At 40.5% G+C, this 27369-nt stretch overlaps 1 protein-coding gene across 1 annotated transcript; it reads right to left on the bottom strand.

The window, feature by feature from the left end:
- Positions 1-1424: 1424 nt before the first annotated feature.
- LOC127572937 (ATP-dependent Clp protease ATP-binding subunit clpX-like, mitochondrial) lies at positions 1425-23513 on the bottom strand. The gene is made up of 10 exons (XM_052020664.1): positions 23436-23513; positions 17663-17825; positions 16391-16543; positions 15243-15407; positions 12754-12842; positions 11307-11471; positions 9582-9878; positions 4421-4513; positions 2047-2153; positions 1425-1494 (listed from the first exon to the last, which is right to left on the bottom strand). The coding sequence occupies exons 1-10, from the start codon at positions 23511-23513 to the stop codon at positions 1425-1427; spliced, it is 1380 nt and encodes a 459-aa protein (XP_051876624.1).
- Positions 23514-27369: the final 3856 nt, after the last annotated feature.

The raw sequence follows: 27369 nt of genomic DNA, 5'->3' as shown, positions 1-27369 counted from the left end.
GGAATCGCCAGTGCAGCATTGGCCTTGCACTTTAGGACGGATAACTTGGCTTCAGTGAAGGTGTTTATCAGAGCAATGCCATGGATGAAAGACACCAACCTTGTTCCAAAACTGGAACAATTAGGTTTGTTTGTAGAGCAGACACAATTGAGGAGAGATTTAATAGAATCGTTCAAAAATATTTTACGTGCAGTAAGAAACTGGTTCCATTGGCAGGAGGTTTGGTAATGACTGAATGTATTTAAGATGGTTGACAAAAGACCTTGGGGAGTTGGTCTGGCCATCAAAACCTTGAAGAGTAGTGGAAACAGATTCAAAAGTAAAGGAACAAATAACAAGCTGCTGGAGGAACTCAGCAGGTCAGGCAGCATATGTGGAGGCAAAGGGATAGCTGACATTTCAGGTCGAGGTCCACATCAACCTGTCTGTTCTTGGCCTTCTCCACTGCCTGGGTGAGGCCAAATGCAAACTAGAGGAACAGCACCTCATATTCTGCCCGGTTAGTCTACAACCCAATGGCAAGAACACTGAATTCTCCAATTTCAGGTAACTGTACCCCATCCACCCAGGTCCTCCCTCACCCCCCACCCCGCCCAAATAAAGGAGTCCTGGTGCAGGGTCTCAATCCGAAATGTGGACTATCCCTTTGCCTCTGCAGATGTTGCCTGTCCTTGCTGTACCTCCCCTTTTACATTTCATACATGTATATCCAGAACCAACTACCTACCAACATTTTAAGATAAGAATTCTTCATTAGTCACACGTACATCGAAACACACAGTGAAATACATCTTTTTGCGTAGTGTTCTGGGGGCAGCCCGCAAGTGTCGCCATGCTTCTGGCACCAACATAGCATGCGCACAACTTCCTAAATCGTACGTCTTTGGAAAGTGGGAGGAAACCGGAGCACCCGGAGGAAACCCACGCAGACTCGGGGAGAACGTACAAACTCCTTACAGACACTGGCTGGAATTGACCCCGGGTCGCTAGTGCTGTAAAGCGTTACGCTAACTGCTACACTACCGTGCCTGCCAAGTTTCAAGTTTCTTATTACCCAGATAATATTCTTTATTTCTATTCTTATAAGAATTCTTCTTCAGTTCTTCGCACCTCACATAACCAACATTATATTCATTTGCCACTTTAATACAAGCTCTAATCACTCCCTGACAAATAAAAAACTTACAAAACTGTTTTTCTTCATTATTCTTACAAATATTATTTTCCAGTAAGCTTTACTGCATATAATTACCAACCAAACCCTACCCCTACCCCTACCCCAGGAGTTTAAATAAGGTGGTAAAAATCTATAATCTGTAAACTTCCCGTGTTTATTGATTGTAAATGAGCGTGCTTTAGTTGTTCGAGTTAATCATCCAAACCAGCTCAATTTGCATTGGGCTAATTACTATTCCGCTGGCTAATCATTTGTTGGTGTCAACTCTTTTCATCCAGTCATAATCATTGCAGTTGTTATCCACATTTGGTGATGCCCTGTAAGAAGTAATCACTGTTTAGTTCACATAAACATAGAAAGTAGAAGCTAAGAAAACATACCAGATAGAACAATTTTCAGGAGAATGAGAGCGAGAGAGAGAGATAGAGAGAGACTGAGACAGACAGACAGAGAGAGACAGACAGAGAGAGAGAGACAGAGAGAGAGATACAGAGAGAGTGAGAGAGACTGAGAGAGAGACAGAGAGATAGAGAGAGACTGAGAGAGAGAGAGTGAGAGAGAGTGAGAGAGAGATAGAGTGAGAGAGAGAGAGATTACTGTTTGGACTTTTCAGCCTTACGTTAGAATTTAAAGTGTTAAGACAACAATACTAAAGCAAATATTTTGTTATTAGTAGAATACCCTATAAACAGAAGAAAATGTACGATACAAGAAATATCGGCCAAAATTGTCCGAGACCTTGGTGTTCTGGCAACTATAAGCTTACTGTTATATCATAGAAATAACATTTGAACATGCTTGCCTTAATCTTTCACACTTAAATGGTTAACAATCACGACAATCTAGTTAGTATGAGTATAGTAGCTTACCTAATATACTGTGGGTTCTTCTTACCATCGACAACTTCTTTATCTATGTGAACACTAATGATATTTGAATTTGGGATCTCATACATGGGTTCAAGCAGTATTTGTTCCTGAAATAAATCAAACATCACTATCCTTCAAACTTGTAACTTTAGCTGCACATAATTAACTAGAAGTTAAACCCTGTGACCCCTGCTTTTTATGAGTATATTTTGCTGAAAAAAAAGCATTTTGTGAATTTCCATTGAAGTTTTGTCGAACGAAAATTGGTCTGGACATTTTTTTTATTGCAATTCACCCCAACATGGATTTAATTTATTTTGTGGATGTGATGATGTTATCCAAGTGGGCAGCATCTATTAATTTCCTACCAACAAAATGCATCAATAGCTCAAACCCATGGCAGTTGCTTCTAATTGTCAATATACAAGAATTACACCACATTGAAAGTGGGGAAACATGCAGAATTTAACATGTCCACACTGGAATATTGTTTTCATATTTTGTAAATGCCACTCTTCCCATCACTTTCGAGTAGCCCCGATATCTTCAGTTCTTGGATGCCTTGATATTGACACAGTGTGCAGTGGCTGGGAATACAAGCATAATTGGCCCAATCTATGTATTGGTGGGGGGACGTTCATATGGAAACCCATGGCAGTTTCTCCTGCTCCCCATTTCTCTTCCAATCCCACCCCTACACCATTTTCTGCGATTTCCTCATTTTCCCTTCCCTCCAGCACAGTTTTAAGCCACCACACCAGCCTAGGACGAGGAAACCCCATTAGCGAAAATCCAAAAACTGCAAATATTAAAAATCTAAAACATAAACAAAAGGGTCTTCTGTGTAAAGGTCTCAGTCCTGAAACATTAACTCTGTTTCTCTTTCCACAGATGCTGCCAGACCTGCTGAGTTTTTCCAGTATTTAAGATATAAGATGTCTTTATTAGTCACTTGTACATTGAAACACACAGTGAAATGCGTCTTTGTGTAGAGTGTTCTGGGGGCAGCCCGCAAGTGTCGCCACGCTTCCGGCACCAACATAGCATGCCCACAACTTCCTAACCCATATGCCTTTGGCATGTGGGAGAAAAACCAGAGCACCCGGAGGAAACCCACGCAGACACGGGGAGAACGTACAAACTCCTTACAGACAGTGGCCGGAATTGAACCCGGGTCGCTGGCGCTGTAATAGAGTTACGGTAACCACTACATTACCATTCTGATTTTAATCCATGATAAAGATTATATAAAGCAAGGATGTCACAATTTTGTTTTTTTTTGCTGACACTCAAATAGTATTTGGGTAAAGCATTTAGCACAGCAAAAAAATGGATGAAATCAATTTCTAAGCAAGCTTTTATATTCAAATAGTTATTTTTCCACCTTGTGGCCCATGAAAGAAGATGGATATGAAAGTTCATTATCTACCAATATGAAAATTCAAACAAAATATGTTGAAAGGACTGGACAGAGTAGATGTGGTCAAGTTGTTTCCCTTGGTGGGTGAGCCCAGGACCAGATGGCACTACCTTAGAATTAGAGGGTACAGGTTTAAAACAGAGATGAGGAGAAATTTCTCTAGCCAGAGGGTGGTGAATTTGTGGAATTCCTTGCCACGTACAGCAGTGGAGGCCAGATCATTGGAGGCATTTAAGGAAGAGATAGATAGATATCTAAATAGTCGGGGTATCAAGGGATATGGGAGTAAGGCCAGAAATTGGGGTTAGAATAGTGTGTTTTTTTTTGCGCTCGCCTCCCCTCAATTTTTCATTTCTTTTTCTTTTTTCCCTTTTCTTTGGAGCAGACTCGTTGGGCCGAATGGCCTACTTCTGCTCCCTTATCTTGTGATCTTGTGAAAATATGCCTTGGACCACAGACTGGGACATAGTTTATCCTTGTACTTCTACCACATATAAATTTTCGATCTCACCAACAGCATTAACATCAAAAAAGATGGTAAGTGGTGTTGTGGAAGTTGTATTCCTGCCGTCTGAACTGAAATGGAACAGGAAGATTCCCCTAGATCATACTGGAAGAGGCAGAAAAACAACACAGTTTTTGGAAAAGCATTGAAATACCGGTATAAATTTGGGGATTTCTGCATTAAATCACATAATGCACGAGCTACCAGTTTCACCATCACAGCAATCACAGAGCATGGACAAATATTATCAAGTGACGTACTGCTAGTACACTGCTCAAGAATATTACAATTCAATTGACTTACAAACTGAACCTTTGTTACACTTCAATGTCCTACCTTGCACAGCGGCAATTAGTTTCAATATTAGTCCGAAAATATTTTCAATTTGATTTCCAAAATGCAACTGCAGTATTCACTTGCTCTGATACAGTTGGTGACACTAAACATACCATGATTGATCTCAGTCCTCTTGCTCCTGTCTTCCATTCAATTGCTTTACATGCAATGGCACGTAGGGCTTCCTCAGAAATGGAGAAATGACACTGAAACACCCAGAATGACATCCATAAAATATCCTGTATCACCATGGATTTCTTGTTTAAGCTCAAAAATATTTTAAAGATGTATGCTGAAATAATTGTAGCACATTAGTATTATTTTTATATATATATTTTGCGCTTTCAAAGAATATATTTTAAATTGCTCGAACATCAGGATAAATGCTGTCCACAGCAGTCTCAGTATCAAGAAAACACACTGAGTCCATTGGGTTTGTGTGTGTTAGCAGAGATACAATCACACGGCAGTGAATATATCTTTAGTCTGCTCGTCCTTCACATTAGCTTGGAAGCCATCGAAAGGTGGCTGACAATGCCTCTTACTATCATGTATTGAATTTAAGACCGTGACAGAACTGCAGTGCTTATAAAATACTGGTTTAAATGATTGTACTGATAGCAGAGGCTTCGCCAACAATATTGCTCATGAAGCAAACTCTAGCACATGGAATATGATGCAGCAACTTTGACTAAAATTAAATATTAGTTTACTTCTGCCATAAGTAAAATAATTCACTGATTCTACTCCTTGTGATGTTAAAAGGTAGACAAAAAAATTAATGTAAACTGAGTCACATGAATTGCCACATGTGTAGAATTGGCAGTCTATTTCGGTCAGAGGATTGGAAGACGTATGTGTGCAAGTTATGCTACAGATATAAGCACTGGGTGGACCACATCTGGAGTACTATGAACTGTTCTGGACTTCATACGTGAAGAACATCATACACACCTTGGAAAGAATGTAATGTGAATTTACTGGTATGAAACCTAGGCTCCAAACTTTAGAGGAGAGGTTACAGAACTTAGGGGTGTATTCTTGGAAGTTAGAAGGCTAATGTGTGGCTTTTCTTTTTGGTGTTTTCATTGTGTTAAGGGAAACCATTAAGCAAATGGAGAGGAACTATTGGTCTATCCCTGCTGGTTCAGAAGCAATGACCAGCCGTCATGGTCTAAAGACTGGAATCAGCCCTTTTGGGAGTGAAGTAAGAAAACAATTTTACTACGAAAGGATAGTTGAAATCGGGAACTTTCTTCTGCCAATGGAAGTAATTTTATGTGAATTGTTAGTTTAAGATCAGAGTCATTTTTTAATTCATTCAGGTGTAGTGATCATTGCTGGAAATGCAAACACTTAATGGCTAAGCCTAACCTTCTTTGCAAGGAGGCAGTTTAAGTGTGTCTAGAATAAAATGAAGGGCAGACAGGGAAAGAATATCATGCATGCTACATGCAGTTTTGCTGATGAGGTCCAGGTGTGACATTGGAGAGGTGGATTTTTGACAACATCAGGTATTAAAGAACATGGGACAAGGCAGATTTGGGGGCCAACTTCAGCCATATACACCCTAACCTCAGCTGTTTAGTTGGAAGGAGGCAGCGAGTGCAGGAAGGGGAAATGAAAGAGACCTTTTGCCTGTGACTGTCAGTTACAGGAGTAACTGCTGGCACTGTTGCGATTCTGACAACAGAACGTTCAACACCCTCAAGTGTGCAGAGGGAAGATGTCCAGGTGTGTTTCCAAACAGTGCAAATAAAGGCAAGGACAAAGATTTTAGTAGCAGATGACATGAGCTGTGGGCAAGTAATTCTATGGAAGTGAAATTTGCCATTTTTCATGATGTGATGCAGATTTGTGGTTGGATACTCACCTCAAGATAAAAAATACAACACTCATGTTTTGAAATAATCTGGTTCAGCCTCAGAGAATTGCCTCTGACAATAGTTTCACTTTTTCTGATATCCAAATAGGGCAAGTTACTGCTTTAATACTGGATATCATTTATGTAATTTAAGAAATAGTGGAAGACTCAAGACGTGTTGATGAAATAGAGCTGGATGTCATTAATGTACATACAGAATGTATGCTGTGTTTTTGGATGATATTGCTGATTAAATCATCTAAAGCACAAATCCCAATTTCCCTTCCTGAAAAGAACCTGCTCCTGGCTTTCCATTGTATCTAGGATTCCACAAATCCAATGAACATAACTTACAAAGTAAGATGTACAGAAATCTTCCTCATTCTTGCTTCACAGGGTGATAGTTGATTGCCCATCAGTGGTATCATACAAACACCATGTGTACTTATAACTAACTGGATCGCCCTGGCTTCATTAGAGAGATCAGCCAATTTTCATGGTTCACCATCACCCTGAGGCATTTCTCAATGCACCAGAAATGTGCAGAGTACATTGTACAGGTCTGACAGCCAATGAAAAGCCACAGGTGCTCTTCTGTAAAGAGGGACGTAGTGGGGTAGGTTTCAAAGTAAGAGGGTCAGTGATAAATTAAAAACAGAGCTTCTCTGCATTTTAAAATTAATAAAACGATTTTATTGTAACTTCATATGCAATAGATAGGGTGGTAAAGAAGGTGTATAGCATACTCGCCTTCATTGGTTGAGATGTTAAGTCTAAAAGTAGGTGTATGTTGCAGCTGTATAAAACTTTGGCAAGAGCACATTTGAAGTACTGCATGCAATTCTGGTCACCGAGAACAGGAAGGATGTGGAGGCTTTGGAGAGGGTGCAGAAAAGATCCACCAGGATTGGAGAGTATTAGCCACAAGGAGAGGTTGAACAAACTTTGATTGTTTTCTCTGGAGCGTTGGAGGCTGAGGGGCAATCTGACACGAGCATATAAAATTATGAGAGGCATAGATAGGGTAGACGGTCAGAAACTTCTTCCAAGATTGGAAATGGCAAACTCTAGAGGGCATATGTTTAAGGTGAGAGAGGGAAAGTTTAGAGGAGATTTATGAGGCAAGTTTTTTTTGAAAACATGGAAAGCTGCAGGTGTCTGGACTGCTCTGCCATGTGGATATGATAGCAACATTAAAAAGCACTTAGACAGGCACATGAACAGGCATGGAGGGGAGGGATATAGAACATGAGCAGGCAGATGAGATTAGTTAACATTGGCATGATCACCAAAGGGCCTGTTCCTGTGCTGTACTATTCTATGTATAGACCAATCAACTTGCTCAAAAGGGGCATACTGAACATACAGGTATCATCTATATTACAATATAAAGGAATTATACAGTCAGAATGTCATCAGTTTTAGACAGTAACATTGAATTAGTTTGCATCATGAAACACCATCTGATATTTTTTTCTCCTCATTGTCCCCCTTGACAGAAGTTACTTGGAATATACTTCCTCAAAAAAATTATACATATTGGATGGGCGCACATTCTTTTTCAAGATATCAGACACCAGCTATAATTGGCAAAAAAACTGATCATGACTTTGTTTACCATATTTGCTCATTGTCTGATTGCTGGCCTTAGCTTCCTCTTGCTGATACAGAAAGCAGCAATGGCCAGTGCTGGCATTTGGTGCTATGTCAACACTGCTTCTACATTTGATGACAGAATAAGGTCACAGGCAGAGCTGTGGATGTCATCTATATGGACTTCAGCAAGGCATTTGACAAGGTCCCACAAAATCGGTTAATCAAGAAAGTTCAGACGCATGGGGTCAGTGGAGAATTGGCTATGTGGATCCAGAACTGGCTTGCCTGTAGAAGACAAAGGGTGGTGGTTGAAGGGACTTATTCGGGCTGGAGGCCTGTGAGTAGTGGTGTTCCACAGGGATCTGTGCTGGGAACTGTGCTGTTTGTAATATACGTAAATTATCTATATATGTTGATGGATGGGTTAGTAAGTTTGCAGATGATACCAAGATTGGTGGAGTTGTGAATAGTGTAGAAGATTGGTGACAGATACAGCATGATATAGATCAGCTGCCAATGTGGGCAAAGAAATGGCAGATGGAGTTTAACCCAGATAAATGTGAGGTGTTGCACCTTGGTAGGACTAATGTCAAGAGGCAGTACACTCTTAAGGGCAAGACCCTTAACAATGTTGAAGAGCAGAGGGACCTTGGGGTGCAATGCCATGACTCATTGAAAGTGGCTGCACAGGTAGACAGGGTGGTTAAAGTGGTTTATGGAATGCTTGCATTTATTAATCAGGGTACTGAGTATAGGAGTCAGGAAGTTATGATGCATCTGTATAGAACTCTGATTAGGCTGCATTTAGAGTATTGTGTGCAATTCTGGTCACCTCACTATAGAAAGGATGTTGAGGCTTTAGAGAGGGTGCAGAGGAGGTTTACTAGGATGCTGTGTGGATTAGAGGGCATGTGCTATCAGGAGAGGCTGGACAAACTTGGGCTCTTCTCTCTGGAGCGGCGGAGGCTGAGGGGTGATCTGTTGGAAGTGTATAAAATTATGAGGGGCATAGACAGGGTGGATAAGCAATATCTTTTTCCCATTATTGAGCGATCCGATACCAGAGGGCATGCATTTAAGAGGAGAGAGGGTAGGTTCAGAACAGACTTGAGGGGTAAGTTTTTTTTTACTGAGAGAGTGTTGGATGCTTGGAATGCATTGCCTGATAGGGTGGTGGAGGCAAATTCATTGGGGGCTTTTAAGAGTGGCTTGGATGGGCACATGAATGAGAGGAAAATAGAGGGATATAGGTATTCTGTCAGTAGGAGGGAATAGCTATGTCAGCACAACATGGTGGGCCGAAGGGCCTGTTCTGTGCTGTACTGTTCTATGTTCTATGTTCATATTTTCTTCCTCTCCAGTTTAACTCTGCAGAAATTGCAGCTAAATTTCGTTTCATTTATTTTCCAGGATCCAGGCATTGCTGGTAATCCCAAATATTATTGCCCATCTCCAAATGCCCTTGAGAAGGAGGTGGTGAGTTGCTCTCTTAAACTACCATATTCCTTCTGGAGACAGCTGTTGAGCAGTTACCTATTCTCAGAACCCAGCAATGCCCATCCTGAACAACAGAATAGTGGCAGCTCAAGAGGGTGAGATAACTCCATTTAGTTTAATTTCCTTTTCTGTGGGCAAGCATTGAAGTTTGGTTACAGCTTGCCTACCACAGTGTTGTGACTGGAAAATTTTGCTTCTTCAAATCACCACCACCACTGTTTTTTGTTACCTTGATCTATATAAATTGAATAATTAACTTTTTTTTTTATATTCTGCAAATATACAAGCCTAGAACTCTGCTTCTGTCTTCACCATACCTTATCCATGCCAAACAGCATCTTGTACTGAGTAATTATTGCATTCTGTGGTTCTGTCAGAATCTGAACTAACATGTCCTCATTTAAACTGTGCAGTGCGAGAACCACAGGAAATCTTCCTACAAATTCAGGAATCATTCCATATTCTATTAGGTCCCTAGCCTCCACGTGATGGAGTAACTTGTCTCTCTCCTGGAACTCTTCATGGGTATTCACTCCCGAGGAATTAGCCAAACCAGCTGCTGCCACAGCACGACAGCCAGTGCCTGGACCAAATGTTGCACCAAATCCAAGGTACTGAGTGTAAAAAAAACAATTAGCATACATTTTTAAGAGCTTTATTATGTAAATAAAAAGTGGATAGTTTTGCAGTTGAAATCACGAGAAAAGTTAACATTAAATTTGATACTGAACTCTAAGCGTTGAAGGGAAACTTTTCAAAATGCTATCAACCTCATGGTAAGTAATTAGGGAAGAATTAAAGCTCGTTTATTCCTTTTTTAAAAGAAGTTTCATTATGACTGTAGTTAAAAGGGTGTGTCAGTTCTGGGAATTTCATACTGGATTCTGGGAGTAATGGGTGGTAAGAGTCACCAAGTCTAAAAGGTACTGATGGAGGAATGATTGACAGGCAGTGTTGAGTGTAGGTTTACAGAGGGTGACAATATGGGGAAGAGGTTTTGGGCCACACACTATTGTAAAGAGATGTGGGGGGTGGGGGGAAATGGGGAAGAGCAGGATTAGCATAGGACTAGGGGTGTGACCGCTTGCCAACTGATGAAAGTACTTCATGCATTGTTACATTGGTCTAATCATCTAAATGACTGTTTAAAACTCGGTAAAATCAGAACTTTGTGAACTGGAAGTGTACGAAATGATAAGAGGTCTATTCAGAGTGAATAGTGGAAGGCTCTTTGGTGGAGGGTTCAAAGACTAGAAGTCAGGATTAAAATGAAAAGGGAGGAGGAATTAAGTGTGATACGAGAAGAAACTTTCTCCTTTACAATAGAATGTGATAAGAATTAGGAAGGCACTGCCTGTCGGTAATGGAGGCAGGTTCCAATGCAGCCTTCGAGGAGGCATTGGATAAACATATACTGGGAAAAAAAAATTGCAGGGCCACAGAGGAAGGGCCCATGGGTGAAACTAGACAGTAGCTCTGGTGGCGAGGTTGCACAAACATGGTAGGTGGAATGACACCTTCTCTGCTGCAACCATTCTGTCATTCTGAGGTTTTCCCCATCTCGGGAAAGATCATAATACCAACATTTCTCACAGTGACTCAATAACATTGTTAGCTCCTTGAATTGTTCTCTGTGCTTCCTTGAAGTACTTCTTGTTTGGATACATCTTTCTCAAATTATGAAAAATAGTGAAAGTGGTCTGTGATATTCAAGTTACATCCAAACACAAGTGCTTCAAGGGCACTTTTATACTTTACATATATTTTGAATAATTAATAAAATTAATATTTCCAGCCAATACAGAAACATCCTCCAGAAGTTACAGAGAAGTCCAGTATGGCAATGGATTTCAGGAACTCAGGTTTTTAACTTCTTGGTGTGAGGAAGAGTCAAAATTTTTTGAATTATGGAACATTGTAAATCATAAACCTATGCAATACTGTCTCAGGTATTATTAACATTATGAGACTATTACAGCAGAACTAACATTGAGAGAACAAATTATCATAGGTATTGGAAAGAATGTTAGTTAAGAACTGACTTTTTCGTTTTTCCTCCTGCTGATTATTCTGTCCAATCCATTAAAAGCTCCTGAGCCTACAAAGAGAATGTTGGTGGTATCCACTGGAATGGTATCAGTACGATATCTCCGCGAGCTGCGTTCTGGAACATTCACTATTGTTCCCTCTATCAGTTTCAACAAGCCCTGAAAAAAAAATACAAGTACCGTTGACACATGTCCCCATTTTATAAACAATTGCAATCTAGTTCGATGTACATTTCAGACTATAAACTTTATCTGCCATTTTGCAATATCATCAAACTAAACACAATGATGTTAGGAATCCTTTTAAGGCTACATGACAACATGAGAAAACAATGTGTGCACTCCTTAACTTGGGTCATCTTCTTAAAAGCAGAAACTTCCTTAACGGCACTGTGTAATGAATTGACCTGTACGATCGGTATGCAAGACAAGTTTTTCCACTGTACCCCAGTACATGTGACAATAATAAACCAGTACCAAAATACCAATCACCTGCCCCCAGGTTTGGTGCACAGTTGAGGCAGATGTACTCAACTACTACTGTGTACTGTTTGATCTCCATTTTACAAAAAGGATTTAGAAGCAGGAAGAAAGGTCTTCAAAGATGATACCAGAACAAAGACATTATTACCATTAAGAAAGACCCAACCAGCTGGGGATTATTATGAAGCCGCTTCATGGGGTAAACAAAGAGAAAATATTTCTACATTTTGACTAGTCCTGAAATAAGGCTGATAAATAAAAGGTCGGAATCCGAAACAGATTTATTATCACTGACATATGTCATGAAACTTGTTGTTTTGCGGCAGCAGTACATTGCAAGACATAAAAATTACTATAAGTTACCAAATAAGTAAATCAATAAAATGGTGCAAAAGAGGAATAATGAGGTAGTGTTCAAGGACTGTTCAGAAATCTGATGGCGGAGGGGAAGAAGCTGTTCCTGAAATGTTGAGTGTGGGTCTTCAGGCTCCTGTACCTCCTCCCCGATGGTAGTAATGAGAAGAGGGCATGTCCCGGATGGTGAGGTACCCCCTCCCCTAAATGTTCACTCATCTCCATGGCAGACTTTTCTACAGCTGATCTAGCTACCATGGAGATTGCACCTTTAAGGTCCTGACATCCCCGTGATTCCCACCTGCAATGCCTTGGGAATCGTCTGTCTCATTTTCATACAGCATTCTGGGCGAAAATATGCTGGAGATTTTTTCAAAAAGGTAAATTTTGCAAAATTTGGTGCAGATCACTTATCGAACATTGGTCCAAAACACAGCACCCATTTAGAACACCAAATAAAAATGAACTTCAGTTTGGAAAAAAGTTGTAGATAAAGATGTTGCAAAACTTGCAGCTTAAAATGTGCTTCAATAGCCTTCACTCCATTTATGACTTGAGCCACAACAGGTCTACATCAAAATCTCCTCCCTGCTGCCTCACTCACTTGTTGCACACCTTCTCCCCCTACATCGCGAAGCTGATGTATTCCTGGAATTGCTCCAATCTTGTCCACTTCATCCAGAAACACAATTCCTAATTAATTAAAATGGATAAGTAAATAATCAAAACACCAGTGTCCCACTCTGAATAGACAACCCTTATTGTGAGGCTCTGATCCCAAATTCTAGACAACCCAATCAGGGGAAACATCATCTCAACATCCACCCAGTCAAGCCTGTTAGAATTTTGAATGTTTAGATTTAATCTTGTCTGTATCACTGGATGCCACAGCTTGAAAGAAACATTGTTGTACTATGGCCCATGTCACAGTCTGCATTACAGCATGCACTTTTTAATGGTATCTCCACTAAAAGAGTAAGATGTTCCATCTGGGTTGTTGATGGTGACCCCCATGCTATTTAAGCTAGCCAACCATAAGAACATAACTAGAGTAAAGAGTTCAGGAATAGGCCATATTCAGCTCCCTGTGCCTGCTCTGCTATTCAATGGGATCATGCTGGCTGATCTCTTAGCTCGGCAGCACTCTCCTACATTAACCCCATATCCCTCATGTCTTTGATTCAAAATCTATTGATCTGTCTTGAATGTACTCAGAGACAAAACTTCCACAGATAAAGTTCACTAACCCCTGGGTGAAGAAATTTTTCTCATTTATGTCCCAAATCGATAACCCCTTATTTTGAAACTGTGACCCTGGTTCTAGACACCCCAGCCAGGGGAAACATCATTCCCATGTCTATTCAGTCAAACCCCATTAAAATTTTATACATTTGAATTTAAGTCTCTCCTGGTACCACAAGTCACTATCCCGGAATTAATCTGGTGAACCTTCACTGCAATCTCTCTGTCACAAGTATATTCTTCTTTCAGTAGGGAAACCGGACCTGTACGCTTGTACAATATTCCAGATGCAGTTACACTTGGGCCTTCTATAGTTGGAGTTGGACCTCTTTACTCTTATATACAAAACCTCTAGTAATAAATATCAACAAATTGTTTGCCTTCCTAATTTCTTGCTGCACCTGCATGTTACCTTTCAGTGATTTGTGATTCCCAATTCCATTATTATTTTCCAAGTTCCCAGTTGTCACTTCCTTAATACTAGATCCCAGCATTTTCCCCACTACTCATTTCCAACTAACTGCTCTATAGATCTCTATTTTCTCTCCCTCCTTAACTTTGCTAGCATTGCAGTCTGTGGGAACCATTAGAAAACTTGATGACATTTGGAATGTGACAATCAGTGGATCCAATATCTTCATAATACTGCCCTGAAAACCGGAGAATGCATGCTAACAGGTCTTGGGGAGCTATTGCCTTTCAATCCCTCTAATTTCCTTAAGATGAATTGTTCACATTCTAATCTCTTTTATTCATTCTAGACCTGTTGTTCTCCACTATTTCCAGGAGGTTTTGCGTCTCTTCTTCCATGAAGAAGTAGTTTAATTTCTGCCATTTTCTTATTCCCTAATATAATTTCTCCTGTCTCAGTGTAGGAGACCCAGGTTAACTTTAGTTATTCTTCTGCTTTTACATAACTATAGATGATTTTACTGATTTGGCACATCTCTTCAGAAGGAATACAACTCACGTCAAAATTAACTGCCCACTCTGTATATGAAGAGACCTAATCATTGTTTGAGGCCAATTTTGCAAATTTTGTTTGCAACTATTCATAGCTGGTGCTCTGCATGCTGAAGCAAAGTTAGTTGTGATCCAGCAAGTGAAGTAAAGCAAAATCAATTTACTTTGAAATTGTATAATATGGACAATTTGGCAACAATATTTTTATTTTACAGGAATTGTGTGAGAAAGAGTAAAGGTTCATATGACATTTAATTTCCACTGTTCCCTTTCTTTACATTTTATCTTAAAAATAAATATACAAGTAACAATTTTTTTTGTTTAAATTGTTTAAGCTCATCCTAATCCCAACTGCTGACCTACATAAATCAATGAAGTACAGTACAGCACTCTTCTACCTATCATCTCTTAGCTTATTACATCTTCTCCCCCTCCCCGACCCACAACCTCTCCCCTCTCACATGGACTCCCTGCCTGCATGTGCTGCTCCCCCTTCCCCCCACCTTCTTATTCTGGCTTCCGCCCTCTTCCTTTCCAGTCCTGATGAAGGATCTTGGCCCGAAACGTAGACTGTTTATTTCCCTCCATAAATGCTGCCTGACCTGCTGAGTTCCTCCAGCACTTTTTGTGTATTGCTCCAGATTCCAGCATCTGCAGAATTTCTTGCGTCTCCGAACTACAGTACTGATGTCCAGGTTGTCCAATTGCTGGAACTTATGTAACTATTGAATAGGATCTATGTTTCATATTGCATAGCCAACATAAGCAAAAATACAAAAGAATTGACACATTTAAACAAACGTAACCATGGTTAAAAAAAAACACACTGGTATTTGTCCATTCCTCTTATTTGATTGTTTAACTGACAAAATTAAAAAATAATTATACCTTGCTGAGCTCTTGCAACATTGAAGTTTGCATCCTGTAGTAGCTTAGCAATGACGGATTCAATGTCTTCACCAACATATCCGGATTGTGTTAGGCATGTACAGTCACAGATAGCAAACGGTACATCCAAGCACTTGGCCAGTGTTTGGACCATTAACGTTTTCCCTATGAAAGACAAGCAGAATGTTTGAATTTGAAATAAAAAACTAACTCTTACTACTTAAAATAAATTGTCAATCAATTTAATTCTTCAGAGATATAGCTGACTAAAAAAGTTCCCAGTCTCCTTCCAATATATTCATACCAGGCCTGCAAATTGCTTCCTACCTCTGGTAGACAGAGGCCATCCATCCCTTTCTGTATTTTCTGTGCAAAGCCTCCAGTGCAGTAGCAGATAACCATTGTTACAGCTGTCAACAACAATCCCTGCCTTCAGCTGCACTTGAAATCACAGTGCCCTCCAATGTAGTAACTGTTGGCTGCCCTGGAAGAATGCTGCTCATCTCCAAATGAGGAACCTGTGTGCAGCCAACCAATAATGCAGGTTGCAGTAAATGCAGCATGAAACCAGCAAACTAGATGCGCAAGATTGAACATGATGTTTGCATCATTATGAACTGCACAGGTCAATTTCCACCACAATATCAAGTACATTTTCTTTTAAAACTCCCATTCACTTATGAAATATGAATGCAATATGAAAATTCTCTATCCACCATCCTAACAAAAACATTTAATCTATATGGGTTAATATTTAGATCAAATGTTAATTGGGAGTCCCATCTCCCTGATCAGATCAACATGAAAGAAGTCTCATACTGTTCAAAGTACTGCAGTGAGTCTTCCATTAACTGGGATAACATTCCTCCCTCAATTAATACTGCCGTAAAGAGAAATGACTGATCCATTCATCACATTAGCCTTGGATGTTGTCCTATGTTAAATGGCTGCTCTGCTTTTACTTTAATAATTAATTGAAGATTTTGGGATGTTTTGAGAGAAACAGCAAATTAATTTGGCAAAAATGAAAATTATTATAAATGTCAGATTCATTTTTAACCAAACAATACAAACTAGTCTTCATGGGCAGATTTCTTCATATTGTAGTGCACAACTGAAACAAAAAATAATTTACAACACATCAGTACCCGAGCCTGTGGGTCCAAGCAGAATGATGTTACTTTTGTCCAGGTGAAGACTATCATTAACTGAGTCAAAGTTCTTTCGAAAATTTCTCTGTCGTACTGGTTGTTGCGATAAATAAGCCGAGGGTGGAATCAATCCTTGGAAGTGCAGTAGTTCTGTGGGAATGAAAAGATGTACATCTTACGAGTCTACAGATGGGAAAATGTTCAGAAGGGAATGGGAGTACGCAGTGGCCTGACGTGTAGCCCCAAGAACAGAGAGGTCATACAAGTAGAAGTTTACTGCTATGACTCTGGTTGTCAAAGCGAGTTCAATTTCCCAAAGACATACTCTACCAACTACCACCCTAAACTAAGGCTCATTTAATTTACTATGTCCCCATCTCTTACCTACTAATCCAAACTCTTGCCCAAACTCACTACTAATGCACGGGTAATCAACCATGACTGCTACAACTTCCAAACCTATTACAGAAGATTCATTGATACACTTTCATCTAAACGTATTTAGTTTTTGGGATATGGCCCTCATTGGCAAGGTCAAGGCCAGCAATTATTGCCCTTAAGTATTTGGTGGTAAGCAAACTTCTAGAACCATTGCAGACCTTCTGGAAAACATACTGCTGGCTGAGGGGAAACCTGAAAGAAGTATATAAAATTATGAGAGGCATAGATAGGGTGGATAGTCAGACTTTTTCCCCAGGGTGGAAATGTCAAATACTGGCGAGTATAGAGGGGAGATGTTTAAAGGAGATTTACAGGGCAAGTTATTTTACTTTACACACAGAGTGGTGGGTGCCCGGAACACACTGCCAGGGGAGGTGGTGGAAGCAGATATGATAGCAGCATTTAAGAGGCATTTAGACAGGCATATGAACAGGCAGGGAATGGAGGGATACAGACTATGTGCAGGCAGATGGGATTAGTTTAATTTGGCATCATGGTCGGCACAGACAGGGCCTGTTCCTGTGCGGTATTGTTCGATGTTCGAACCAACTTGTGGGAATCTCTGGCCTGTGACTGATTAAAATGAAGGAGCATCTAGGAGAGCACTGGGAACCTTGAGTTCCTTCAGCAGGAGCACACAGGAACCCGGTGCAAATGTGAAAAGGAGAGTACCACCTCCTATACTCCCCACCCAATCAAACACCTCCTTCCCCAGCTACGACGGAGTTTTGGGTCACACATTTACCTCATTGGCCACATCAAAACCCACAGAACTGGAGTGGAATAACCCTCAACTGAGGGACTGATTAATAAAAAGAGAAAACCTGCCTCTCGAAGAGCTGGAGTAGCCGTCACCATATCCCTCAGAACACTGTGCAACATCAGGTGGAATATTATTGTGAAGTCGTTTATAGTGATTGTAGACTGCCACCGAGAGAACTTTCTTTGCTTGGTTTTGACCAATAATATACTCATCCAAAAATCGATGGAGCTGAAACCAAAAATATTTAATAATATTTCAAAATTGAGAGACACATAAAAAAATGAATAAGGTGTAGTAATTTTCCATCTGATCCTTTGAACCTGCTCCATCTTTCATCAAGATTGGGGCTAATCTAACTCAGTGCCATTTTCCTGCACTATCCCCATATCCCTCAATTCCCTTAATATCTAGAAATCTATCTGTATCTGTTTTGAATTAACTCAGTGACTGAACCTCACAGCCCTCTGGGGTAAAGACTTCCAACTATTCACCACCTGCTGAATGAAGAAACTTCTTCTCATCCCAGTCCTAAATGACCCACTCCTCATTCTGAGACGACGATCCCTGGTTCTAGACTCAGCCAGGAAAAGATCCTTCCTGCATCCTACCTTCAAGCCCTGCAAGAATTTTGCAAGTTTCACTGAGATCACCTCTCATTCATCTAAATTTCTACAGAATCCAGCACTTATTGACTCAATCCCTCCTCATATAGTGAACCTGCATCCACGGAACCAATCTGGTGAATCTTTGCTACACTCCCTTTTTGGCAAGTACTTTCTCTGAAAGAAAATGCAAAGTATTACAAAACTCCCCTCCTTGGACTATGTCTTTACCTCTCGCTGCCTTGGTGAAGCAGCCACCGTAATCAAAGACCCCACCCACCCGGGTCATTCTCTCCTCTCCCGTCAGGCAGAAGATACAGGAGCCTGAGGGCACGTACCACCAAGCTCAAGGACAGCTTCTACCCCACTGTTGAACGGTTCCCTTATATGATAAGATGGACTCTTGACCTCACAATCTACCTTGTTATGACCTTGCACCTTATAGTCTACCTGCACTGCACTTCCTCTGTAGCTGTTACACTTTACTCTGTACTGTTATTGTTTTACCTGTACTACCTCAATGCACTCCGTACTAACTCAATGTAACTGCACCGTGTAATGAATTGACCTGTATGATCGGTATGCAAGACAAGTTTTTCACTGTACCTCGGTACAAGTGACAATAATAAACCAATATAATAACGTAGTTGTGGTCTCACCAAGACCCTAACTGTATTTTACCTTCCTCCTGTACTCAAATCCTCTCACAAAACAGCACGATTCCTCTAATTACTTACTGGACTTGCATGTTAGCTTCCAATGACTTTGTCTATAGTAATACCCTGATCCCATTGAACATCAATATTTCCAAATCTGTCATTTAATAAATATTCTGCTTTTGTTTTGAATGTAATTTTTCCGCATAACATTCTATTTGCCATGTTCTCAGCTACTCATCTAGCTTGTCTAAATCCTCTTGAAGCCTTCTTGAATCAGCCTTGCCACTCATAATCCTGCGTAGTTTTGCATCATCGGCAAACTTGGAAAGGTAATATTTGGTTCTCTTCAGATAGATGATTGATAGAGATTGAGAATGGCTGGGGCCCCAAGCAACAATCGCTCTGGTACCCCATTAGTCAGAGCCTGCCAACCTGACAAAGTCTGGTTTATTCCTTTTTTTTTGCTTTCTGTGTGTTAATTAATTCTCGTTTGGTGCTTGTAAATTACCCATAATTCCGTATCTTCTAACCTTGTTGACCAATCTCCCGTGTAGGACCTTATCAAAAGCTTTGAAAATGCAATGCACCATATGCATTGGTTTCTCCTCATCTATTCTATTAATCCTCAAAGATTCATCAAAAATAATTGTCTGTTCATAAATCCATGCTGAATGCTCAATTCCATTATTCTCTTCTAAATGTTCTGTTATTATGTTTTAGATCGAAGCTTTTCCCCCCACTATTGTTGGGGGACTCCTGTTTCCTCTGACCTTCCTTAAATAGGGCAATCACATTCAGTTTGCAGGAAGCATTCCAGAGTCAACGGAGTTTTGAAAGGTGATGACCAATGGATCCACTCTCTCTATTCTCAACTCTTTCTAAACACCGGGATATAGATAATTTGGTCCTTGAGATTCATTGTCTTTTAGCCTCACCAACTTCTCTACTACTATACTTTAGCTAATACTTAATTCCTTTATTTCCCCATACTCACTGGACTCTTGGTTCTTGAATATTTCTTGCAGCCTTTCATGTATTTTTCCATGAAGACAGATGCAAAGTATTTATTTTCTTTTGTCATTTCCTTATTCCCCGTTATAAATTCGCCATCCTTGCTCGAATTTTCATTTGACATACCTATAGCAACTCTTACAGTTCATTTTATTATTCCTCGCTAGTGTTATTCTCGTATTCTGTTTCCTGTTTCTCTATCATTTTTATTGGTTTCTTTGCCGAGTTCTTCAGATCTCTGGGTCTACAGCTATTTCTGAGAACTTTAAGCCTCTTCTCTAAAGTAACAGGCCATTAAATACAATTAAGTATAGCTTCATTAATTGAAAACTGGATTCAATAAATCTCCCTCTGCTGATTAAGAGAGAATTTTTCACAGCATGAACGTTTGAATTCTAGCAGTTTTCAATCAAGTGGGGAGGGTTTAAAATAATGCTTTTTGTCAGCAGTTAATATACCAATATACAATGTTTATATTAACATCTGACTTTTTCTCAGTAAGAATAATTTCCCTGAAGTTACTTGGCCGATATGTCAATCGCCCACTATAATTCGGGTGGAAGTCACAATGGAAAACTGGTAGAATCCCCAGGTAAATGGGTACAAATAGCCACAGATTTTATTATATTATTGGAATCTGTACCATTTTTACAAGGAGAAAGGAGGATGTGGTGAATATATCAGTGACTAAAACCTTTGGAAATATCAGGAAGGTGGAGGTCCACACAAATTTCACAGCAGGAGCACCTTAAGCATGTTTTACTCCTCTTCATGCCCAGCAGCGATCCAAACTGAGGAGCTTGTTGATCCCTGCAGGATATGGTAGCTGCAACTTTCAAACTTCCCCGTTTCCCTTTCCTCCTTGGCTGCAAGATTTCTTAGACAAGATATCTTTATTTGTCACATGTACATCAAAACACACAGTGAAATGCATCTTTTTGGGAAGAGTATTCTGGGGGGCAGCCCGCAAGTGTCACCACGCTTCCAGCGTCAACATAGCACGCCCACAACTTCCTAACCCGTACATCTTTGGAATGTGGGAGGAAACCAGAGCACCCGGAGGAAACCCACGCAGACACGCGGAGAACGTACAAACTCCTTACAGACAGTGGCTGGAATTGAACCCGGGTCACAGGTGCTGTAAAGCGTTACACTAACCACTACACTACCGTGCCTGAGTTACACTACTGTTCTTAACCATCTCAGCTGGTTGTCTCTTTACTAGCAACGAGCACTCTAAGGTTCCTCTACATGTCCATTGTTCTTTTGTCTCTTCTACCATTTCCTGCATCTTAAAAGTTGTTTCATCTCGAATTCTTTCCAGTTCTGATGAAAGATCATTGATCATAAATATTAACTATTTTTCCCTCCATCTGCATACCCTGCCTCACCTGCCGCTTCCATTTTTACTTTAGATTTCCAGTTTCTGTGTAAATTTGCTTTTGCAGTAGGGAAGGTGCATTACCCCCAGTAGACTCTTCCTGCCACAATGAGCTGTCACACCACTTGGAATGCAAAATTGCTCTCAATTCCATCTTTAGCGTGGCACCAACATTAATAGGCATCAGTATACTTAAATTCAACCTGAACATCATGTCCAAAAACAATTCATGAGAATGCCAGTTCAAGGAACAATAGATATCAACAAACAAAAATGTATGAACCTTACTTCTTTGGGTGCTGGCAGATTCACCTGGCAGTCACTTTTATCGGCTGTATGCCACAGGTCTACTTCTTTGTAACTGTTTGCAGGAGGTTTTTTTGAAGTCAACATCAGAAAGAAATGTTGACATATATTGCATTTTACAAATGGTGCAGCACCTAGAAAAGATCATTTAATATTTTATACATATTAGATCATGCATATTATCAAATATTCTACTTGAAATTGTAAACTAGAAACCCAACACATTTGGAGGCAGAATACAAGGTGAATGGGAAGACTCTTAGCAGTGTGAAGGAACACAGGGATCTTGGGGTCCACGTCCATAGATCCCTCAACGTTTCTGCGCAGGTTGACAGGGTTGTTAAGGAGGTGTATGGTGTGTTGGCCTTCATTAATCAGGGTACTGAGTTCAAGAGCCACGAGGTAATGTTGCAGCTCTATAGAACTCTGGTTAGACCACACTTGGAGTATTGTGTTCATTTCTGGTCGCTTCTTTATAGGAAGGATCTGGAAGCATTGGAAAGGGTGCAGAAGAGATTTACCAGGATGCTGCATGGATTGGAGAGCATGTCTTATGAGGATAGGTTGAGTGAGCTAGGGCTTTTCTCTTTGGAGAGAAGGAGGATGAGAGGTGAGCGTCGATTGAGTGGACAGTCAGAGACTTTTTCCCAGGGTGAAAATGGCTAACACAAGGGGCCATAATTTTAAGGTGACTGGAGGAAGGTATAAGGGGGATGTCAGAGGTAAGTTTTTCTCCCCCCCCCCCTACACAGAGTGTGGTAGGTGCATGAAACACACTGCCAGCAGAGGTTGTGGGAGCAGATAAATTAGTGACATTTAAGGGACTCTTAGACACATGAATGATAGAGAAATGGAGGGCTATGTGGGAGGGAAGGGTTAGATAGATATTAGAGCAGGATAAAATATCAGCACAACATCATGGGCCGAAGGGCCTGTACTGTGCTGTAATGTTCTATTAATACATTACATCATTTGGATTTGAATCAAAAAGTGTCAAGGGACTTCCAGGACATACTAAAACAACAACAGGCTTCCGACTTGTAGTTTTATGCTACTAACCAAGATCAATTTCATCCCTTAGAAAAAATGGCCAACGGCTTAATCAAGGACTTAGATTTCAGCAAGTCTTAACAAAAGGAACAGAGGTGAAGAGAACAAATTCAGTAGTATGGATTCAAAAACTAGAGGTCACAGAATCATAGAACCTGGTAGCACTGAGAGGTTATTCAGCCCATCATGTCTGTGCTAGAATCGGATGAACCATCACATTCAATTCCTTATTACTGTTGTAACTCCAAGTTTTTTCTTATTGACAAGTACCTGCCCATCTCCCATTTAAAATTATTAATGTAATCTGCTTCCACCACCTTTACAGATCCCACAGCTATCCAAGGTTACACTGTAAAGATGTACTTTAAAATTTATGATCTCTGGTTATTGACCCACTCACTATAAGACATAAATTCTCTCAATCTATTCTATTAAATCTTCTCAACAGCTTACAAGTCTCCATTATTTCAACACTTAACTTTTTCTGATCCTTTAAGTTTTAATGTTGAAGTCTCCCACCACGAGAATACTTTTCATTAGTCCTACCTTCAGTACTTCTTCCTGGTAACATTCAACATGAAGGGGAGCAGATTCCATGGTTGGCACAGATGGTAGGAGATAACCAGCTCCAGGTTGCCTAACCCATATTGACTGGTCCTGTACAAAGGCCCTGAGGCTCTCAGCCATTTCTTGATATCACATAGAGTGTATTGAATTGGCTGAAGTCTGGTGATGCTGTGATCTCAGCAGGAGGCTGAAATGGAACACTTATTTAGCACTTCTAGCTGAACACAATTGTGAATGTTTCAGCCTTGTCTCTAGCACTCACATGCCGGGCACTGCCATCATTGAGGATGGGGATGTCACAGAGACTGCTCTTTCTGTTGGCTGCGTAATTGTCCACCATCATTTCTTACTGGATGTGGCAAGACTGCAGATTTCCTACATTTGTTTATTTTATGTATCTATTCGTGACAATTTTAATCCAGAGCTACTTCACTGTGAATGTCCTGGAGAGTCATAACTAACTAGAAACCTATTTGGAACACCCTGAATTGCAGGAGCAGGCTTATGGAAAATAACTTGCCTTTAGACTTCCCAAAGCCTTTCCACCATCCGCATGGCATGTTAGAAATGTGATGGAATATCCTGGATCAGTGAAGCTCCGACAATACTCAATACCATCCAGGACAAACACTTGATCAGTAAACCACCCTCCAACATAACCATTCACTCCCTCCACAACTAGTGCACCATGGCTACGAGTGTGTCATCTATATATTGCAGCAACTTCCAAAGGCTTCTTCAACAAGTCTCTCCTAAAACATCCACCTCTGACACTGAGGTACAAGGCAGCAAGCACATGGAGACACCACCATTTTTAAAGTCCTCCAAATCACACTATTTCTGTTGTTACTGAGTCGACATCCTGAAGCTCTGTTTGTAACAACAATGAAGCAGAAGCTTCACAGACTTGCTAAGTTCAAGAGAGCAGTTAACCAGTAATCAGGGATGGCTAAACAAATGCTGGCCATGCTAGCAATGTCAACATGCCGTGCATCAACAAAAGACAGAAAGTGAAAGGATATGAAAGATTGATTGGGAGAGCGGAAAAAATTAACTGAAATGGAATAAAAAAGCATATTGAACCAAAAATTTAACATTTCCAAAATCCCCCAACATCAATCACAATCTGAAGGAATGAGAATCCAAGCCCCTAATGGTTCACATCAATCACCGAGGAGAGATTGATAGGGAGTCAGTAAGAATTATCAATTAGTTAAAAATGTACTTAAGTAGGTTATTATTTAAAAAATAGTTCTGTTTATGTAGGGCCTTAACTTCAGGCTCTAACTAATGAAACACTTCTTGAAATGTACTAGATTTAACTTTCTATGGTGAGTTTAATCAGTAATATGCAAATACAGCAGCAGACTGAAAATAATTGCAACGATTCCATATTCAAAGCTAATGATGGACTGGGATAAACTGGCAAACAAGTTGTAGCCACTGTAAATATGCAACATATTATTTAGCTTGTCATTAGTTATGGGTTGACTTGCACATGAGTTAGTCCTGCATCATTCAGATGCCATTACTTTTCAACTAAGTATAGGCCATCTAAAACCTTGGTTTTAGTTTTCTCAAAGATGCCTAAAACAAGCAGTAGGTAATTGACTTGGGTCTGCAGTGGCCCTCCTGCCAGCTGCAGGGACACATCATTCGGCAACCTTCAGCACTCCCATGACCTTTGTAAAATGAATCTCATTTTTACATGACCCTGTACAATGTTAAGATGAGCAAGTGTGACAATTCTTAGATAAGGTACTAATGTCATGGTTGACCTAACTGTCCAAGTAACTAAACCAAGACTTACAGGTAATTGGCTCTATAAGTATACTTTGACTTCCACATTTTGGACAGCGTAATTGGTCACGTTTTTTCCTGAAGGACTTATTTGACTGTTGGTATGGTATCTTCATTCCATTTTTATGATTAGCCTGTTAACATAGATTTAAAATACAAATTAGCCCCAATATTAATTCAAATCAGTCAGAGAAGGGGCAAGGCAGGTGGGAGACCAGCTTAGCTTTGACTCCTAGGTTTTTGACTGCAAACTCCCCTCCTGATGGCAGATGAATGGAAATCATGTTGGCTTTCTCCATTCAAACCACCATTGCCCTCGTGACTGCTAATTCTTGTTATTGACCACAGTAAGATCTACCACACCGAGGTTGAGCTGATTTGGTGCCGGAGGTTGGCAGCTCGTTGCAAGCTGCTCTCTGCAGATCTGCTCATTACTTCTACTATAATCGTTCTACTCTTTTAAATCTCACTGCACTTGCTCTGTAGTTGTGACATTTTACTCTGCACTTTAGATAAGACGATAAGATATCTTTATTAGTCACATGTACATCGAAACACACAGCAAAATGCATCTTTTACATAGAATGTTCTGGGGGCAGCCCGCAAGTGTCGCCAACATAGCATGCCCACAACTTCCTAACCCGTATGTCTTTGGAATGTGGGAGGAAACCCACGCAGACACGGGTAGAACGTACAAACTCCTTACAGACAGTGGCCAGAATTGAACCCGGGTCGCTGGCGCTGTAATAGCGTTACGTTAACTGCTACACTACCATGCCTGATACCTTGCACTACCTCAATGCACTGTGTAATGAATTGATCTGTATGAATGGTACGCAAGACAAGTTTTTCCACTGTACCTCAGTACAAGTGACAATAATAAACCAATTCTAATAATAAACCAATTCCAATGGATTATCCCCACCATGTCTTTTGTACAAAGGACTAAAATTTGGAGGTTTCAAGTCTTCAGGCATTTAAGAGTCTTGTCAAAATAGGTACACCACATCCTCTTCTTTACAATGTCTGGTTCAGTTACGTCCAGGGCATGCCTCAATCTGCTTGTTTAAGGCCGAAGATGTTGGAGTCTCCTCTAGCTGTCTTACTCCTTTCTGGCATTACATACGCTTTGCCCTGCAGAAAGGAGGAGGTAAGTAAATAAATAGATTGAGAAAATTTGTGGAGGTGCGTAGACGTGGTGAGGTGCGAGGATGAAGCAAATGGAAGTGAGGAGGTGAATGCAAGGGAGAGTGTGGCCGGTAGAACCCTAGGGTAGTGTGGTAGGAGTTGTGTGTGTGTTTGTGCAAATGGTGGAGGGTGAAAGATAACGGCGTTATCCTAAGGTGTGGAGAAAGGAAAGGAAGATGCGAGTTTATTTATAATGAGCCTGAAAAGTATTTCATTGTGTCTTTGTGTTGAAAAAATGTGATAATAGGGAGGGAATTGTTCAGGTGGAGAAGTGTTTCCTGATACTTACAAGATCATTGTTGCCATGAAGTGCTGTCCACACCTTTGCTGCTCTTGCAAGGCCATTGAATCTCTTGATACACTAAAGCCAGGTTCCAAATGTAATGCTAGTGGCATTTACCCTGTCAGCTGTCTCCATCAACCCTCTACCTTAACTCTAGACAAGATATTTTGAAGTATTCTTCCAGCAAAAAGGATCTAGAAATTGCAACCTTCCATAAGACTTGGACAATTTGACTAAGTTGTGTAACTTCGGTGAGGTGAGAGCAGCATGGATGGAAAGTTTTCCACTGAACATTTTGTTTTTGAACCAGAGGGCAATGCACAGCAGGGTTTCCCCGGAGTCCACTGCTCAACATACATATGAATGATTTGGATTTGGCAGTACAGGGCAGATTTGAAGATGATGCAAAACTTGCAGTCAACTGTCAGAGGAGAGAATTTGTCTTCAAAGAGGCTGGTGAAATGAGTGCATAAGTGTCACATGAAATTTATTGCCGAGAAATGTTGGTAGGAAGAACGAAAGGATGAAATAGAAACTGGAGGACACAATTCTAAAAGAGGTATATGGACAGAGAGATCTGGGAGAACATGTGCATAGTTTGTTGAAGGTGGCAGGGTAGGTTGAGGAAAAGCACGACATCCTGGACGTCATATCCTGGGACACACACCAGTCCTCATTGAGGGGTCAGCAGTGGAAAGGGAGAGAAGTTCCTGTGCGTCAACATCCCGGACGATCTATCCTGGTCACGTTAACATCCTTGTACCAGGAGGCCACTTATGTACTTAAAATAAATGGTCATGCAACTTTGATTAAGAATGCTGATCATTCAGAACCTCCCTATTAACCTACCCACCTCCTGTTATGACAATTATTTCCATAGATGCCCCAAATCCCTTCATCCAAGTTAATCGATTAACAGCCGTTT

This window comes from Pristis pectinata, chromosome 7 (genome assembly GCF_009764475.1).
Source record: "Pristis pectinata isolate sPriPec2 chromosome 7, sPriPec2.1.pri, whole genome shotgun sequence".
NCBI lineage: Eukaryota > Metazoa > Chordata > Chondrichthyes > Rhinopristiformes > Pristidae > Pristis > Pristis pectinata.
This window is presented reverse-complemented; position numbering and strand designations above follow the sequence as displayed.

Excerpts from the sequence above, each read along its gene's own strand:
- LOC127572937 (XM_052020664.1), bottom strand. The coding sequence starts at position 23,513 with ATGGTGGACAATTACGCAGCCAACAGAAAGAGCAGTCTCTGTGACATC. Across the intron at positions 15,408-16,390 it reads GCTTGGACCCACAGGCTCGG|GGAAAACGTTAATGGTCCAA; the intron begins GTACTGATGTGT and ends TGTCTTTCATAG. Across the intron at positions 4,514-9,581 it reads TGCTGTTTGGCATGGATAAG|TGTCATTTCTCCATTTCTGA; the intron begins GTATGGTGAAGA and ends TGGGTGTTTCAG.